Here is a 16,406-nt window from a genome sequence, read left to right as displayed (position 1 = left end):
ACCTCCCAAGTCAATGACTGACTGACACAGAGTACCAAAGACAGGTTGCACTCTGTGGTGAGGCTTATATTCCAGAACCCTTCCCCCGTGATCATGCCCAGGCTAGGATTTGAGACTCTATTCCTGCTTAGCATCTTTCCTTCCCCCATTCTTCATTACTCCTTTCTTTTAATTAAAAAAAAATTTTTTAAGGCTTTTTAAAAAGAGATTTTTTTTTAAGTAAGTTTTATACCCAACATGGGTCTTGAACTCACAAGCTTGAGATCAAGAGTCACATGCTCCTGCAACTGAGCCAGCCAGGCTCCCCTTTTTCACCTCTTCTTATACAGGTTTTTTTCCTGAAGCGTATTCCCTTTAAAAAATAAAAATAAAAAATTACCTAAGGCCTACCTTAGGCTCTGTTTCTAAGAAATGGGTAATTAACTTCAGAATCTTTCTCATCAGATTCTAAAAACAGTACTAAGTTCTACTACTAGGTCTATCACAAACTCACTTTAAGAACATCACTTGAGTGATGTTCAGTGACAGAAGATAGTCCCCAAAGGCATTTCAATCATGTACCCTTGCCCATCTGCCAAGCCAACCCCACAGAGGAGTCAGACCAAGGATAGAACTGACCAATATCCCATTGAAAGGAAAGGCACTTAGAACCACCCTGGTCTCTCCAATTTTATTATAGGACGTGTGAGGAGGGGAGGGAAGTAACAGGTGACAGGAGTGAGCTGGGGGCCCTCCCCCACCATAAGCTTCAAGATACAGTTGTGGTGGTGGTGGGGGTTGGGGGGTGTCAGGAAGAGGCTTGAGATGATCAAAAAGCCAAGGCAATCAGTGCCTTACATGGGACAAGGATTGCTCAGTGTGCGGCGGGCCCTCCTGGACCCGCACAAGGGGGAGAGCCTACTGGGCGGCGAGGCTGAGTCTCTGCTGACACTGGGTGGCTCATGGGCCTGGTTATGCCACCCAGGCCTGGAAGCTGGCAGACAGACTCCGGTGCCCCCCTCCCTGTAAGAGGCATGGGAGCACTGCCTCCCGGAAGGACACAACTTGGTTGAGCTTGCTGGCTCCTGCCTCTTCGGGTCTGGAGATCAGAGGGGAGTGAGACATTTTGGTCTGAGAGGCTTTCTTTTTCACCTCAGTGAAGATGGGCAGGGGGGAGAGGTTGGCTGCTGTGCAAAACAAAACCCTCCAAAATCGAGACAGGCTGAGTCTCATCTCTTCCTCTTGGTGACCTTGGGCACGTCCCTTCACTTCCCTGAGACTCAGTTTCTTCATCTGCAACAGGGGAATAATTAATATCTGCCTCACAGTTTTTTGGGGAGCATTAAATGAGAAAACATGAGTCATGTTAACAGAGAAGGCCCGGAATGGACACTTCAGGGGGCAGACGGGAGAACTCAGCGGAGGGCAGGCCTGGGAGTGTGTCTGAGGAGATGTCTGCCTTCCTCTTCCAGGTTTAAGAGTGAGCCTCTGTGGGGGCACGTGCTGGGGAGAGGCATGGCTCCAAGGCTTTAATGAAAGCCCAAGGAGCACTCATGGGCCTGAATGGGGGACAAGGATAGAGTTGGGGGTACATTGGCCTTTTTTAAAAAGCTGGAAGAAAAGGAAGAGAGGACTGTTTCTTCCTGGAGGTGCAGCTGCAAAGACATCAAGCTGGACCCATCTAGGATTTCAGATCCAGCCATCATGGAGCTGCTGCTGCGGGAAGACATGGCCCCCTTCTTTCTCCTCAGCATTGGGGTTATCAAAAATACCTACAAACTGTGAGAAATTTCACATAAAAACACTTTTCCGCACATATAAAAAAAGACTGGCTGTGGTCAGTTGGTTGGGATGTAGACCAAGTCCTTAAGAGAGGCCAAGGAGGGTCAGTGGCCACTCGGTGGTGGGCAAGCTGGTCTGGGCTGGTCTGGGCTGCCCTGACAGCTGGGGCAGCACCAGCTGGGGTGGGGGTGGGGTGGGCTGTGTTCTTTGGCTGAGCTATACTTCTGTGGAGCCAGAGTCTGAGGGGCGGGATGCGGGCTCCATCATCCCACTGTGACCCTTGCTGGGGTAGGCACTTGGGGGTGCCTTGGCCCTGGGCCTCAGGAACCCCTCAATGGCCTCCCTTGCTAAGAGCAGAAGCTTACTTCACAGTGACCCTCTCGAGACAGCCGGCCTCCAGCAAGTCCCAAAGTAGGGGCTGGGTTCCTATCATTAGGTTGGACTGAGTGTGTGGGCAGCTGAGGTCCTGGGTACAGCGGATTTTCCTTCTGAAGGATGGCTTTGCCCTGAACCTCCAGAAGGCTGTCTCCAACTCAAACTCACCCCACGGGGGGAACACCAGGCAGAGGAAGACAGCCAGGAAGGAGGCTCCAAACAAGAGTGCTTCCCGGGCAAACTTTCCTTAGCCCCCAGGCCAGGGTCCCCTGATGTTTCTTCTGGGAGGTGGGGGCTGTAAGGAGAGAGAGGTGGCCCAGTCTTCCTAGCACCACTCCTCCCTGATCTTCACCCCACAAAGACCTGGACTATGTGCCTAAGCGGGTGAGGTCCAGAGAGATGACCCAAGGCCCTGTTTCCGGTATCCTGAGCAGCTTCTGGAACCATGAGGGTAGTAAAGGGCTAATGGTGGCATCTGGAGCCAGAGGCTCACCCGTCCAGTCAGCCCAGGCGCCCCCCTGTCTCCCCCTCATTGACCTCAGGTCCCATGGGCAGCCTGGGAGTGGCAGGGGTGGGAGTGCGAGGACCACGGGCTCCGGGCCGGAGGGGCCTGGCTTCAGCACTGGAAGCCTTTCTGTCAGCTCCCCGCTCTCCCGCCTGGTCTCCCATGGCCTGAGGGCGCATTAGGGCTGGAGGAGGGGCAGGCCACGCCGAAGGCCCTCCTTCAGGAACTGCATATAGGTGGCTGTGGACGGGTCTTCAAAGGTGGACGAGAAGCTGAAGATGTTGTTCTCAACATCCTCGGGCTTCATGGAGGTGATGTCCAAGAAGTAGTTGGCATTAATGTGGTGGACCTGGGAGAGGGGCTGGGTGAGGAGAGCGAGGGGTCTGGCCCTTCCCCCCTGCCATATCTGGGCACACAAGCTCTGCAAGTCTGCAAGCTCTCCCACATCCCATCTACTGCCGAGAACCTAACACCTCTCCCCTTCCCCCACCCCACCCCCCACCCCCTCTTCTCCTCTGCTCCTGCGACCCTGTACTCCACACTCCCTTCCACCAAAATTCCCCTGCTCTGTGTGTGCCTGCTTCCCCCGCTGCCTCTCACCCTGGCTGGCCAGCTCCTTAAGGGCAGGTGCCCGGCACACGAGCCAAGAAACAAGTGGACAAGCGGGACAGCGCGGTCCCCAGGCTGAGTTCTGTCCAGCCCGGCTCCATGATGCCGGGGCTCTGCCAGGGCCGGGCCCCACCAGGCTGAGCGCCAGTGAGCCAGTGGCCCTCTTCCCGGCCAGCCTCAACTCTTGCTCCCCCTGTTGAGAGCCTGGGGAAGCTGATGACCCTCGCACAGCCTTCAGTCCCACACTAACTGTCCCTCGGGACTCAAAGGGTAAGGGGCAGGAGACTGAGGCTCACATGCAGGCCCGGTTTCAAAACCAGCTGCACTTCTTAAACGTTCAACTTCCACCAAGTCTCTGGACCTTCTTGAGCCTCAGTTTCCTTGTTTGTAAAATAGGCACCCATGATCTTTCCTCTCCCAAAGCGGCATGAGACCCCAGTGAAAGGCTGTGTGTGAGAGCTTCTCGGGGCCCCTGGGGAGAGGTAGGGTCTTGCGGCTTGGCTTAGCCTGGGGCCCCTTGGTCCTCTCTGCTTGTCACGAGGCCTGGCCCCTCTGTCCTTCCATCCCAGAGCTGGCCACAGTGGTCCAGGGTGAGCTTTCCCTCCCATGCCACGTTCCTATCCATTCTGCTGCTAGCCTGTGCTCCTGGCTTCCCAGTCCCCAAAGGGCTGTAGAGGTCCCCCTTCTCGTGGGAGTGTCTCAACCCCTGTATGAGGCAGGCAGAGTGGGTGTGACAATTCCTATTTTACAGGTGGACACAAGGGAGGCTCAGACCGGCTAGAACAGCAGGAAGCGGGGGAGCCAGCCAGGAAGCCTGAAGTCTCTAAGTCCATGTCCCTGGCTGGCTTGCGGCTTCCCCTGCCCCACGTGGCCTGGCCCGACTAGGGGAAGGTACCGGGGGCGGCCTACCACGGTGCCGTTGGGCAGACAGATCATCATTTCCACAGGGAAGCTGTACTTCTCCAGGTGCAGGTCAGCTAGCTTCTTGTGGGATGGGTTCTCCTGGCTGTCCTGTGGAGACACGTGGCACACTCCGGATGCCTCCGCTACGGGCCCTGTCCCCGGGGCTCCCGTGGGGCTGTTCCCACCCCCCTGCCACTGACCTGCAGGTCTTCCAGCTCCCTCACCAGGGACCAAGTGCTGATGAAGCTCTCGTTGAGGAGGGCGATGATGGGCGAACTTTCCAGGACAGTCTCCCGGAGAGTCCGCCCTGAACCTTTTCAGGGGAACAGCAAGGCCAGAAGGGTGAGGCCATCCCATGGGCCTTACTGGGTTTTCCAGAAGCAACAACGCTCATGGGCTGTAGGGCTGTCCCAGTAAAGTAACAGATTCAAAGAGCCTGCCGCAGGGTAGGTGCTAAGTAGAGGGTCGCTGTGATTACAGTCAGCGACATTGGGGCGTCCTAGGCTGAGATGGGGTGGTGGGGGGACTGAGGGGAGGCAGACAGACGGACAGCAGCCTCAGCCCAGGGACCTGCAGACAGTGACAGCTTCTTAAATTCACTAAACTTTAGGACCCAAGGCCTCTGCCTAGGTTATTCTACCTAAAACTCCTTTCCTCCTGCCTCTTGATAAACTTCTGCTCCTCCTCGGAAATCTCAGCTACGGTCACTGTCTCTGAGACGCCTCCCCGGTCTTGTGCCACCCTGGACCTTGCCCCGTGTGACGCTCACCATGCTTGTCCTCATTCAACACCCATCTTCTACACACATGGCTCCCCAAGGACAGGGACCACTTCTGACATGACTCCTAGCACCCAGCCGATGGGCCTGGCACAGGGGGTCCCTGGAGTGTTTGTGGACCGACTGGATGCAGGCAGGGGCACGGTCTTACTCATCTTTGTACCCGCTGTCAGACACCCCCAATCTCTGTATCCCATAGATTCTTGGGTGCATCTTCTGAATAAGTGAACGTATGGCCAGCCTCTGGCACTGTTTTCTCTCTTATTTGTGTGCAACACTTCATGGACCACAGGCGCTCTTATGCCCATTTTCACAACTCTGGGGGGTAAGCATATTAGCGCTAGAAAACTAAGGCTCAGGGTGGGGAAACCACTCGGCCAAGGTCTCTGCGCTGCAGATGGCTGAGTGGGGCTCTTCCTACTGTGAATGGCCGCTTCTTCTGAGCTCAGCGCAGAAGACCCCCACAACCCTGCCCTGTGTAGTCCCCAAGGCCCCCATGCCCCGATGGGACAGCCCCGTTGGTCTCGGAGCCTCCTGTATCCTACCAGGTGTGATGTCTCCCCCACTCTCTCAGCCTGGTGGGGTCTCCCTCACCTCAGCAGGACTGGTCATCCAGGGCCCCCCACAGCAGAATGGAGTGCACCAGCTTGTTCTTGGCCTTGGCTTGGTCGAAGGCCTCAGTGAATGGCAGATAGGTGACCTGGGGCCAAAGGGAAACACAGAGAATCTACTGTGTGCAGCTAGGTTCCTCCTCAGGAGCTGTGTGGGACATGTGTGTTTGTGGTGTGAGTGTGTAACTGTGCGTGCTACAAACTCTGTGTGTGTGTGTGTGTGCATGTGTGTGTGAAAGTGAGAGAGAGAGAAATGGGCTGGGCCAGGAGATGCCTCCTGCCAAGTTTGGAATGGCAAAAAAGAGGCGCCACTGTACAGGCTGGGCCAGGCAGGGCGGTGGTCTCAGCAGCAAGCCGTGTACCCAGCCTGGAATGGGGTGCCCCCCCCACTGTTCCCCCAGCTCAGCTCCGGCCACACTCCCATCCAGGCCCACCTTCTTGAAGGGGTACATGGCCACCTCCAGGCGCCGGGCGGCCTCCTCCCAGCTCAGCTCCTGCTGCCACTTGATCTCCTCAAACACAAACTGGAGGGGCTCCCCTGAGGGCGGCCGGCTGTCGATCATGTTGCCGTCCTCGTCCAGGATCATGGAGGGCACCGACGGGCCCAGGGCCTCCAGCTCCATCTAGGTCCCGGATCAGGAGAGGGTGCCATCAGTGAGGGTATCTCAGAGATGGGCAGGAATCCTCGACGGACCCTCAAAGATACCCCACTTAAGGCAAAAGTGGAGGAACTGAGGCCCAGGGCAGGGCCACCGCCGGGCTGCGGTGAGTCTGGGACAGATTCAGGGTCTGTCCAGGGCTCCTTCGACCGCATGAGGCCACATGAGGGCTGATGGTAGCTGCTGGCTTTTCTGTGCCAACATGTAGATCAGGTGGAGTCCCAGAAACCTGCTTTGGGGACAGCTGGCCTCAGCCCAGCAGGAGCTCTATCCTTTACCCGGACTGCCTGTGGCCCCCAGCCCTGCGGACCTGGGTCAGGGCCCTTTGTGTGCTCACCTGGGGGATGTAGCCAATGTCCACCTCCATGTTGCTGCTCTCACTGGCCCCATACAGCCACTCCATGTCCACGTTCAGAGACCTGGCAGGGAGGTGGGGAAGGGGAAGAACACCTTCATCACCAAGGGCCACGTCAACCTTCTCTGAGAGCACACAACCCTCCCCATTTTACAGATGAGAACACTGAGGCTTGATAAGATGAACTCAAGGTCTTGGGGCCATTGGGACTCTGACCGCAGAGCCTGGGCCTTCTTCTGTCCCTGGGCTGCCTCTTTGGAAGCACAGCAGCCACACCACACTCAGCGGGCCCAACCCCTTAAAGTTCACAAAGGGCTTTCACAGCCGTGTCTCACATGCTGCCTATGGCTTTTTGAAGTGGAAACATCATCAGTGTCTCCCCTAGGACACAGAGAGGGTCAGGCATGAGAGCCTGGTGCCTGCCTCCCTGAGCCGGCCTCCCGGGCTGAAGTCTGGCCCCACCACATGCCATCTGCAGATTGGCCACATGAGGGCGCCCCAGGACCGACAGCCGACCTCCTGGGGTGGGATGAGCAGGTGCGGGAGGAGGTCGGCAGCCGCGTGGTCCTGGAGACAGGCTCAGGAGCAGCCGGTCCTGGGGCTGGTCATTTGCCTCTGCTCTGTTTCATCAAAACAGGACCCCCACCTCCACTCCTGGGGTGCAGGCAGATGTCCTCCGGGCTGAGCCTGTGCAGTCCAGGTGGGGAGGGGGACTTGCTTGCTGAGGAAGGGGAAGGAAACCACTCCTGCTCCTGGGGGTAACTTTCTCTTCCCAGGCTCTGCCAACAATCCCTTCATTCGTGCCCAGGAGCCATTCTCCTATCTAGCAGATGAGGAAACAGGCCCAGAGAAGGCCAGGGCCCTGCCCACAGCCATGCCACGGTGGAGACTTAACTGTGGGGCTCTCAGCTCCCAGCCAAGCTCTTGTCCCTGTCCTGGGTCACTCAGACCCACTAGGCAGCCACTTGCTATCAGGGAGGAATCTGGAAAGACATGAAGCCAGGCCTTCTGGTCCCATGCTCGCCGGACAAGAGGCTGACCCTAAGCCGGCGGGGCACGCAGGCAGGTGGCTGGCATGGAGCCCTCCCGAAAGGCCCTTCCCTCCACCCCCGGGGCCTGTGGGAGCAACTGCAGGCAGTCAGGGCCTGCCCCCAGGACCACATGCGCTGCTCCCATTGCCTGGCTAAACCCTCCTCACCCCCCTCTCCTGCCTCATCCAGGTCTCTACTTCCATGTCTCTTCCTCTGGGAAGGCTTCCTGGACTCTAGTCCCTGCCCAGCTGCCAGCACTCAGGGGCTGTGCACAGGCTGTGCTCATGGGTCTGTGGGAAGTCTGTCACCAGTGTGAGGGTGTTAGGCTCCTGCTTGGGGGACAGTCTGCTGCACTGGGTCCCAGGCACAGAGCTGGCCATCCAGGCCATCCAGGCCAACTGGGACATGGTTGCCAGATGATGGAATGACCCACCTCCCCTCGCCTCAAGCTGCCTGCTCCTGGGTCAGCTCTAGGCCCCTTCCAAGAGAGGTGCCTCTGGGAAGCAAAGGAAGGGAAGAGACGGAGGGGGCCTCTGGGCTCCTGCACCTGAGCTCCTGGAGCTGGGAGAGGGGGAGAGTGGGGCCAACTACAGTGGGGTGCGGGGCTGGTTTGGGGCCAAGGCTCCCACCTGTGGTTGGGCACGAAGAGCCGGAAGTCTCGGATGTGAGTGGCATCTTTGGAGAGAATGATGTGGCCCGTGAACTGGCCAGGTGAGAACCAGAAGGGGAAGTCAGGCGGCTCGCTGAGCTGGAACTCGGCGTGGATCCTGGGGGTAAAGGAGCCTGGCTGGGAGCAGCCCCTGCTGAGCCACGGCCCACCTTGCTGCTTAGGTGCCCAAGCTGGGGAGCCCTTGGCCAGACTCTCCAGGGGAGGACGGGGCTGGGCAGGGTAGGAGGGAGAATGTGTGGGGCAGGGAGAAGCCACGAGGCCTTCCAAGCGCTGCCCATCCTCAGGGACCGGGTCACACGCAGCCTTCCCCGCCGGCCTCACTTGACCAGCCCTCCTCTGAGGCCTCACAGCTCCCAGGCTGTGTGCGTGCTGGCGTCACAGCGCCTACATGCCCCCTTCTGGGTGGATAACAATCAGGGCTGCCAGCTTCCTGCTAAACATGTCCCAAGCTTTCCCCTGCCCCCAGGAGGAGGCCACCCCCCGATCCACAGATGAGGAAACCGAGGCCCAGAGAGCCAACTTCGCTTGCCCAAGGCCAGAGGGTGGGACGTGGTGGCCCTGGGGACTTCTGGACGGGGCCTGCCCTTCCATGCTTCGCTGGGGTCCCCAGCCTGGCTGAGAGGCCAGGAGGGGTGTCCAAGGGCTACACACCGGAACATGACAGTGTAGTAGAAGTCGCTGATGGCCGTCAGGCAGGCCACGGCCCCCTGAGGGGCAAAGCGCGTCTTCACAAAAGGTCGCGGGTGGAACATGCTCAGGAGCCGGTGGATGATGACCTGGGGGGCGGGGGGTGCAGTGAAGACCCGTGTCAGCTGGCTGGGTCCGGATCCCCCAGGGGCGCTCTGGGCCTGCAGGCCAGGGGCCCTGAGAGGGGGCCGGGGTCCAGGCGCTGAGCCGGTGCGGGGCAGAGACAGAGGGGGTCGTGCCTAGCTGGGGCTGCAGCATTGGGGGAACCCCCCACCCGCCAGGGCTCACTGTGGGCGGCCCTCACCTCTTTGCCTTTGGGCGGTGGTGGGTAGAAGCGGTTATTGGACAAGTAGCCGGTGAAGACGCTCAGCTCGCTGGGGACGATCCACCAGGGCTCCCCAAGCTCCACCTGGCCCCGGGGGGGCAGGAAGGGCCGGAAGTGGCGGGCGGCGAACACCGCGCTTGGCAAGGCTGCAGTCGTCCAGTTGCGGAGGCCGGACAGGGCCAGGCGGGAGACCTGGGGCGGGGAAAAGTCAGAGCTCTGGGGTGCCGAGAACCACAACGGGGGGGGGGGGGTCCCCGCACCATGCATGCGGGCGGTCTCCCTGAAGCCCTGAGCCAGCCCACAAGTGAAGGGAGGCGTGAGACCCAGGGATGCTTTCGTCCTGGGGATGGCCAGAGGCCGGGCACTGTCCTGCCAGAGCCCAGGCTCCCCTCAGCGCCCCGGCCCCCAGCAGCACCCCCTTGGCCGCCTCAGGCACAGCCCAGGCCAGAGCGACAGGGCCAGCTGGGACTGGCGTAGGGGGAGGCACAGGAGGCGGAGGCTCTGTGCAGGGGTCCTGCTGGCCTCTTCCCTCCCTCGTCAAGCCCAGTCCCACGGTTCCAGGCCTCACGGACACATGGTCCTGCCTCCTGCCTCTGTGCCAGCTGGCCTGAGTGCCACCGCCTGCCACCCCCTCCACAGCCTTGCCTTCTCCCCGGCCTTCTCTCCAAGTCTCCTCCTGGGGCTCATATCCCACTGAGGAGGCTTTGGAGAGAAGTCTGAGGAGTGAGGTGGATACCACCTTTTGGGGGAAATCTGTGGGATAAGGAGCAGGATGCGCCTGCCGAGAAGGGGAAGGAAGGTCTCCCCTGGAGAGTGCCCTGTACCACGCGGCTGGGCACCTGGCATGCCCGGCGTCCCTCAGCTGTTTCCCTGTCAGGAAGGCCCCGTCACCATCAGGGGAGCTGAAGCGCGGGACAGGCCCATCTGTCCCCACCTCTGGGCCACCAAGGCAGGTCCCAGGGCACATCCTAAGCTGGCAGCTGCCCCTTCAGCGCCCCTTGCCGCCACAGGCAGGATGCCGGCGGGGGTGGCGAAGGCGTCAGCCGGGAGGACAGCATGTTCTGGGCCCCTTCAGGGGTGCTCCGCCACCAGGGAGCTGCCAGGTGTCCGAGGGCATGAGGCTCCCTCTCCCTTCCCTGCCTTCATGGTGGTGGGGGGCCTGGCCTGCCTGGAGGAGGGAGGTCCTTGGAGCTACCCCCAAGAAGACTGAACAGGCGGGGGGTCTCCAAGCTGGGCAGGCTGTGCTGCACCAGGGGGAGCCGCCTTACCCATGGGATCCTGCCACCCCACAGGAGAGCTGCCCACAAAGGGGGGCTGCGCTCTGTGGAGAGCTGCTCCTGACCCATCTCCAAGTGCAGCTGTGCCCTGGCACCCCACCAGTCCCGCCCTGTCCTCACGGCTCTGGTGGGGCGGGGGCGGGGGGGCTCATCCATTCGGACAACTTCTACCACCAAGTCTCCCTGCCAGCCTTCCCTCCCCAGATGCTCTGTGGGAAACCAAACCTGTGTTTCCAACCTCACTTACTGGACTGTCCCCCTGGACAGCCCCAGGCGCCTCGACTTCAGTGTGTCCAGACTGAGCTCATTCGCTCCCCACCAGACCCATTCCCTCCTCTGGTCCCCATGGGGCAAATGGCCCACCCTGTGCTTGGTCACCATCCAGAAGCCTGAGTTCCCCCTCCACTTCCCTCCCCTGCTTTCCATTAGTAGCCATGCCCTGTCTTCCTTCCTTTGCCAGCATCCTCTAGGCTATCCTAGGAATCACCACTGCCTCCCCCCACTGCCTCCCCCGACTCCTCCTCCTCCCCCCTGAGAACCAGTCTTCTCGCCCCCATTTCTCCCCAGGCTGTGGAGCATCCCAGCAGCTAACGAGGGAGCCCTCCTATTTCAAAATCTGCTTTGGTAATTTGCTGCTACAGAATGAAGGCCAAAGTCAGGCAACGAAGGCCCTTTGCAGTCTGGCGACTTCTCGTCTAGCCCCACTGACAGGACGCCCCTGCCTGTGTCCCATGGGCTTTGGGTCCAGCCGCACCAGTTCTCTGTCCGCAGGCGACTGGCCCGGCACTTCCTGCCTCCAGATCTCTGTTCATGCCAAGGTGGCCTTTCACGGGAGACCAAAAGTGAGTAGGTGTGGGCTGGACTAAGCAGAAAAGTTGCTCCTGGGAGAGGGAACAGCATCCGAGAAGGCCCACAGCTGGAAGGAAGCCTGGACATCTGGAGGGGCTGGAACGGAGCAAGCTGAGGGGGGAGGGCGGGGAAGGCAGGCAGGGTGTGGGGGTGCCTTGGGGCCAGGATGGGCTTGAGACCTCGGCCAGGAGGCCTCAGGTAGGGGCAGAGCCATTCAGGAGAGCTTTTGTCAGGCACCCTCCCCCATCCCACGACCCCCTGCTGGGGCTGAACCTCTGGTTTGGTTCATCAGAGATCAGCATAGCACCCGTCAGGTTGTGGGGGGGGCGTTGCTGAGGAAGCACAGAAACACAGAGGTTGTGCAGTCACAGGCCTCGCCCTCAAGAAACTCACAGCCTGGGGCGGGGGTGGGGTGGGGGCGAGACTGACTTGAGGAAAGTAATGTCCCTACTTGAGGCTCCTGCCTCAATCCTGCCTCCAGGGCCTGCGCTGCCTCCTCTTCTGCCTCTGCCTCCCCTGGCCCCCTCCTCCTGCCATGTCTCTACCACATGGCACTGCCTCCAGGAAGCCAGTCCGGATCTCTTCTTCCGGGGCTCATGCTTATCCCTCCTGCACCAGACTGTGTCTCAAACCCCAGGGTCAGCATCACACCATTTCTGGACCCCCCAGGGTCTGGCACACTGGGGGCACAGAGGGCAGCTAATAAAGGCAGGCAGGGAAGAGGCAAAGAGAAGCAGAGCCTATTCTCAGGAGGTGAGGGCGCGCAGATGGTCCTGTGTCTGCGGTCCCACCTGCGGGCAGCCTCCACCGCCCCCCACTCACACTCACCCCCAGGAACCCGTCTTTGCTCTTGGTCATGGACTCCGGGATCAGAGGCTGGAATCGGGCTTCTATGGTGAGCGTCTCCTCGCTGGGGTCAAGGGGCAGCTCCTCATCTTCATAGCTGGCCGCAGGCGTTGACCCTGGGAGGCACAGTTGCTGGAGAGGGGTCCGGCCCTCCGGCTGCAGGCCCTCTCTTCTCTGCAGAAGTCCACCCTCCCGCCCCCACCTGCACCGGAAAGTGATTTAAGGGAGCCAGGCAGGCTTAGAGCTGGAGTAATGGGTAACGATGACCAAAGTAACAACCAGTAAGTATCACATTTCAGTTTCATAGTAGTCCGGAGAGGCAAACAATAACATCATTACCAAGACCATTTTACACATGAGAGAGTGGAGGCTCAGAGAGGTGAAGTCAATTCCCGAAGGTCACACAGCTAGGGAGTGGGGTGGGGGTGGGGGGTCGGGATTCAAACCCAGGCTTGTTTTCCTCTAAACCCACAATCAACCATGACCCTCTTCTGAGGGCATTGTGATCTCAGAGACTCCGCTTCCTTAAAGGCTCAGGATCCAGATGATCTCGGTCCTGTGAGGGACACAGCCCTTCACCAGCTGTGCGATTTGGCCAGTGGCTTGTTCCGAGGATTGGATGAGATAATCCGCATGCTGTTAGCACCAGGTTTGGTAGAGAGTGAACCCATAATAAACTTGAGCTGTGACAACTACTACCAGAGGATTCAGGGTTAGGAGGCCGTGGAGCTAGGGCTCAAACCAAATTCTTCTGACTTCACCCTGGGCCAGGCTGGCTGGTTGGCCAGGTTCCCTACGTTCTATGAACTGAGTCCGAGATGAACTTGGTGCTGAGCCCACCAAGGGCAGCACCTGGGCAAGGCGGCTGCCTCTCCCAGTGGCTGGGGTCCCAGCACCAAAGAGAAGCTACTGCCTGGGGTGTGGAGAAGAGAAGGCACAGGCTGGGCCTCATCTGCTCTGCTCCAGGCCGAGGTCAGCTCCGTTTCTGGGGTAAATCCGTCAGCCCCTCTGGTTTTCCTACATGGGCAATCGAGGCCATGCTGCCCTGCACGTCCCTGTTCTGGGGGCCTCTTGAAGAGAAGAAAACCACAGAGAACAAATGAAAGCAAGGAACAGAACTGTCTTGGTGTTATTAAGCTCTGAGAGAGACAGGCCTTTTCTGGCCCGAGGTATGCCCAGTCTGGAGGGAGTGTGGAGGGAGTCCTGCTGAAGGTTTGGGGAGAAAAGAAGCCTCTTTCCAAAGGGGTGACTGGTGGGAGGGAAGAGACCCAGACACCTCTAAGGGGCAAGATAGTGGCAATGCTTGTCATGGCTGCTGTCCCCGGGCAGGTCCGTGGGACAAAAATGTTGCCTGCCATCTTCTGGCAAGCTGACTGACAGGCCCCCTGGGAGCATTCAGAAAGATTCTTAAATAGGAATCATCAGAATCCTTTGGGATGCCTTTCTAAACTGCATACGCCCAGAATCCTCCTCAAACCTACTGAGTCAGAATCCTAAGGGGCTAGAGTCAGGAAGCTGTGCTTTTAGTCAGCACACCCCAACAGCTCCTCATGCAAAGCCCTTTTCTGAAGAAATCACAGTTATTTCTACATTTGTAAGCTGATGTTGCAAAACCTGCCAAAGAGCAATCTGGAAACCTCAGAGGAAGGGAACAGTTAGAATGTGCAAGCTTATTCTTCTGCCTTGCTTTTTCAAATATTTTACTCTTATCACAGATAATTATTAATACCCATGTCCAGCATGTTATGGCCTTTTAGTTTTTTTCATAAAGTTTTATTTCCTGACTTCTAAGTAACTCATCACAGACAATTCATAAAACTTTTAAGATAGAAAGAAAATTAAACACACTCATAACTGTGCCAACCAGACAAGCTGCTTCTGTTTCCTACATAGATTTGAAGTTTTGGGCTTTTTTATTTTATGTTTTCTTTTCTCAAAACTTGGTCCAGTCTTGTACTCCTAGCAGCCGAGGTGGTAAGGGAGGGAAACAAAGATTTATGTGAAAAAAATTACTAGTGCCTTCGAGCCAACATGTCATTTTGAGGGAACTCACTCCCTCTGTCCACAAAAGAGGACAAGGAGGTGGCTGAGTAGATGTTCTACGAAGTGTTTGCAGAATAAGAGGTCAAGGCCAAGGCACGTGAGGCTGACCTGTTTACCTGCCCATCTGCCTTCACTGCCAAACTCAATGCCACTGGGAGCCACTGACCCACATCTGCTCCAGCAATTTGCATTTTTCATCTGAGCCTCCTCTTCTGGCAGGGACTGGTCACTGGACCAGCAAGTGGCCAACCTACCCAACCCCCACCCTGAGACACAGAAGGCCCATCACTGGCCTCTGGGCATCTCTTCCTTGCCTTTCCCATCTATTGACCTACTTACACCCAGCTACTCAGATAACAAGATCCCAAATTCAAGAGATGTCATAAGACGTTGGAGAAATGGACACAGAGGTTGGGGTGTTGGTGATACCATGAGAGAAACATTTAATAATTCGTGAGATTATTTCAGAACCTCATCTTTAAAAAAAAAAAAAAAAAAAAAAAAAAACACTGATTATAACTAGATAAAAATGTTTTCACCGGGACAGGCTAGAAATCCAACACTGAAGCAAGAGTTTAGTCATTAATAATACTGGGAAGAGCTCCTTCCTGTCTACTGAGCAGCTACTGTCTACTGGTCACTCTGCACATTTTCTCTCTAATCCTCAAACCTGTGAACTGGTGCAAGACCTGGAGCCAGATGGCCCCGGTTCTAATCCCGGCTCTGCACCTCCCTGTGCCTCAGTCTCCCCAGCTGTAAACAGGGGAATTAGGACAGTAGCTATTTCCCAGGACACTGCAAAGATTAAAGAGAGAACTCACGTGAAGGGCTTCAGGTCACGTCTAGAAGCGGTCAGGGGGTGTTAACTAGTATTTGCCCTTGAGATGGGCTCAGGTGGCGCCGGGGCAGCTCGCCTGAACCACCAGCTGGGAAGGGTCAGAGCACAGAGGACCCCAGGGCTGCCAGGGTCCCTCATCTCCCTTTCCAGGTAGCCTTCCTGCTCAGAGCAGACACAGTGGCCAAGAAGCTGAGGGCCATGACTCAGGTGCCCCCCTCCCCAGGCCCCAGCCCCTCCTGGTACCTGTCAGCTTCTCAGCAATGGGCTTGAACTCCTCGGGGCTGATGTACATATCCTGGTCTGTGTCCAAGGAGGAAAAGAGAAAGAGGCCTTCTGCCCCCAGGGCCTTCAGCGCGGACTCCTGCTTCAGAGGAAGGGGCTCCATTGAGCACCATTTGGATACCCAGCTGGGGTCCCAAACAGACGGAGGGGGCAGTGCCCAGCACCATCTTCCTCAGTTCTCCCAACACTTCCCAGTCCACCCTTCCTAATGTCACCTCTGCACCGACCCGGGGCCACAGCCACCTCCCGGTCCCTGCTGGGCCTTGCTTCACTCTGCTCCTTCATCCACTATCCACTAGGCCCAAGGCTGTGCTAGTCTCCTTCTATCTGCCCCGTCCCCATGTCACATTCTTCCACCAGGGTCCTCCCCTGTTCCCCCAGCACTGCCCGGGCCACCGCCAGACTCTCCCCAGTCCCAGCTTCACTCCCGCTGTCCAAGCCACTGCTGGGACCGCCCCTCGGGTCTGTCCCAGGCCCTGCCTCACGCTGGGCCAGTGTTCTGGCCTTTCTGCACAGTCCTCCCAAGTCGGCTCCACACCCCTTGTCGGGCCCTTTCATGCCACCCTCCCCGGCCCACCGCTCCCTACTTTCCATCCCGCCCCTTCCCCCAACCCGGCCTCCCGGTCCCCTCCCCCCTCCCTCGGAGTCCCCCCACCGCCCCCTCCGACACCCCCACCCCCTCCGGACCCCTTCCCCCGCCTCCTCCCAGTGCCCACCCTGGGACCCGACCCCCCCCCCCCGAGCCCAGGACCCCCCGCGAACCCCGCGCCCGCCCTTCCCACCCCGGGGCCGGACCTGCCGCGCGGCCGCCTGGGCCTCGTTGTGGCGGGCGTAGGCTCGGGCGGCGGCGGCGGCGGCGGCGGCGGCGAGCAGGGCCCCGAGCAGCGCCAGGGCGCGGGCGCGGCGGGGTGCGGGCGGCGCCGCGGCGGGGTCAGGGCCGGGCCGGGGGCCGGGCGGCTCGCGTTCACCCCGCGGGGCCCGGCCCATGGCGGCGGCGGAGCG

General features: G+C 58.8%; 1 protein-coding gene across 2 annotated transcripts; it reads right to left on the bottom strand.

The window, feature by feature from the left end:
* Nucleotides 1-656: 656 nt before the first annotated feature.
* Nucleotides 657-16,406, bottom strand: SELENON (selenoprotein N). 2 transcript variants are annotated; one of them, XM_045063983.1, is made up of 12 exons: nt 16,200-16,406; nt 15,366-15,486; nt 12,224-12,357; nt 9,249-9,461; nt 8,909-9,033; nt 8,217-8,354; nt 6,539-6,620; nt 5,977-6,165; nt 5,526-5,631; nt 4,354-4,466; nt 4,160-4,261; nt 657-2,990 (listed from the first exon to the last, which is right to left on the bottom strand). In XM_045063983.1, the coding sequence occupies exons 1-12, from the start codon at nt 16,389-16,391 to the stop codon at nt 2,820-2,822; spliced, it is 1,686 nt and encodes a 561-aa protein (XP_044919918.1). In that variant the 5' UTR covers nt 16,392-16,406; the 3' UTR covers nt 657-2,819. The 2 variants fall into 2 exon arrangements, with proteins under 2 accessions (XP_044919918.1, XP_044919919.1); XM_045063984.1 differs by having other exon boundaries at nt 15,366-15,483.

This window comes from Mustela putorius, unplaced genomic scaffold (genome assembly GCF_011764305.1).
Source record: "Mustela putorius furo isolate JIRA1106 unplaced genomic scaffold, ASM1176430v1.1 tig00003853_pilon_pilon_pilon, whole genome shotgun sequence".
NCBI lineage: Eukaryota > Metazoa > Chordata > Mammalia > Carnivora > Mustelidae > Mustela > Mustela putorius.
This window is presented reverse-complemented; position numbering and strand designations above follow the sequence as displayed.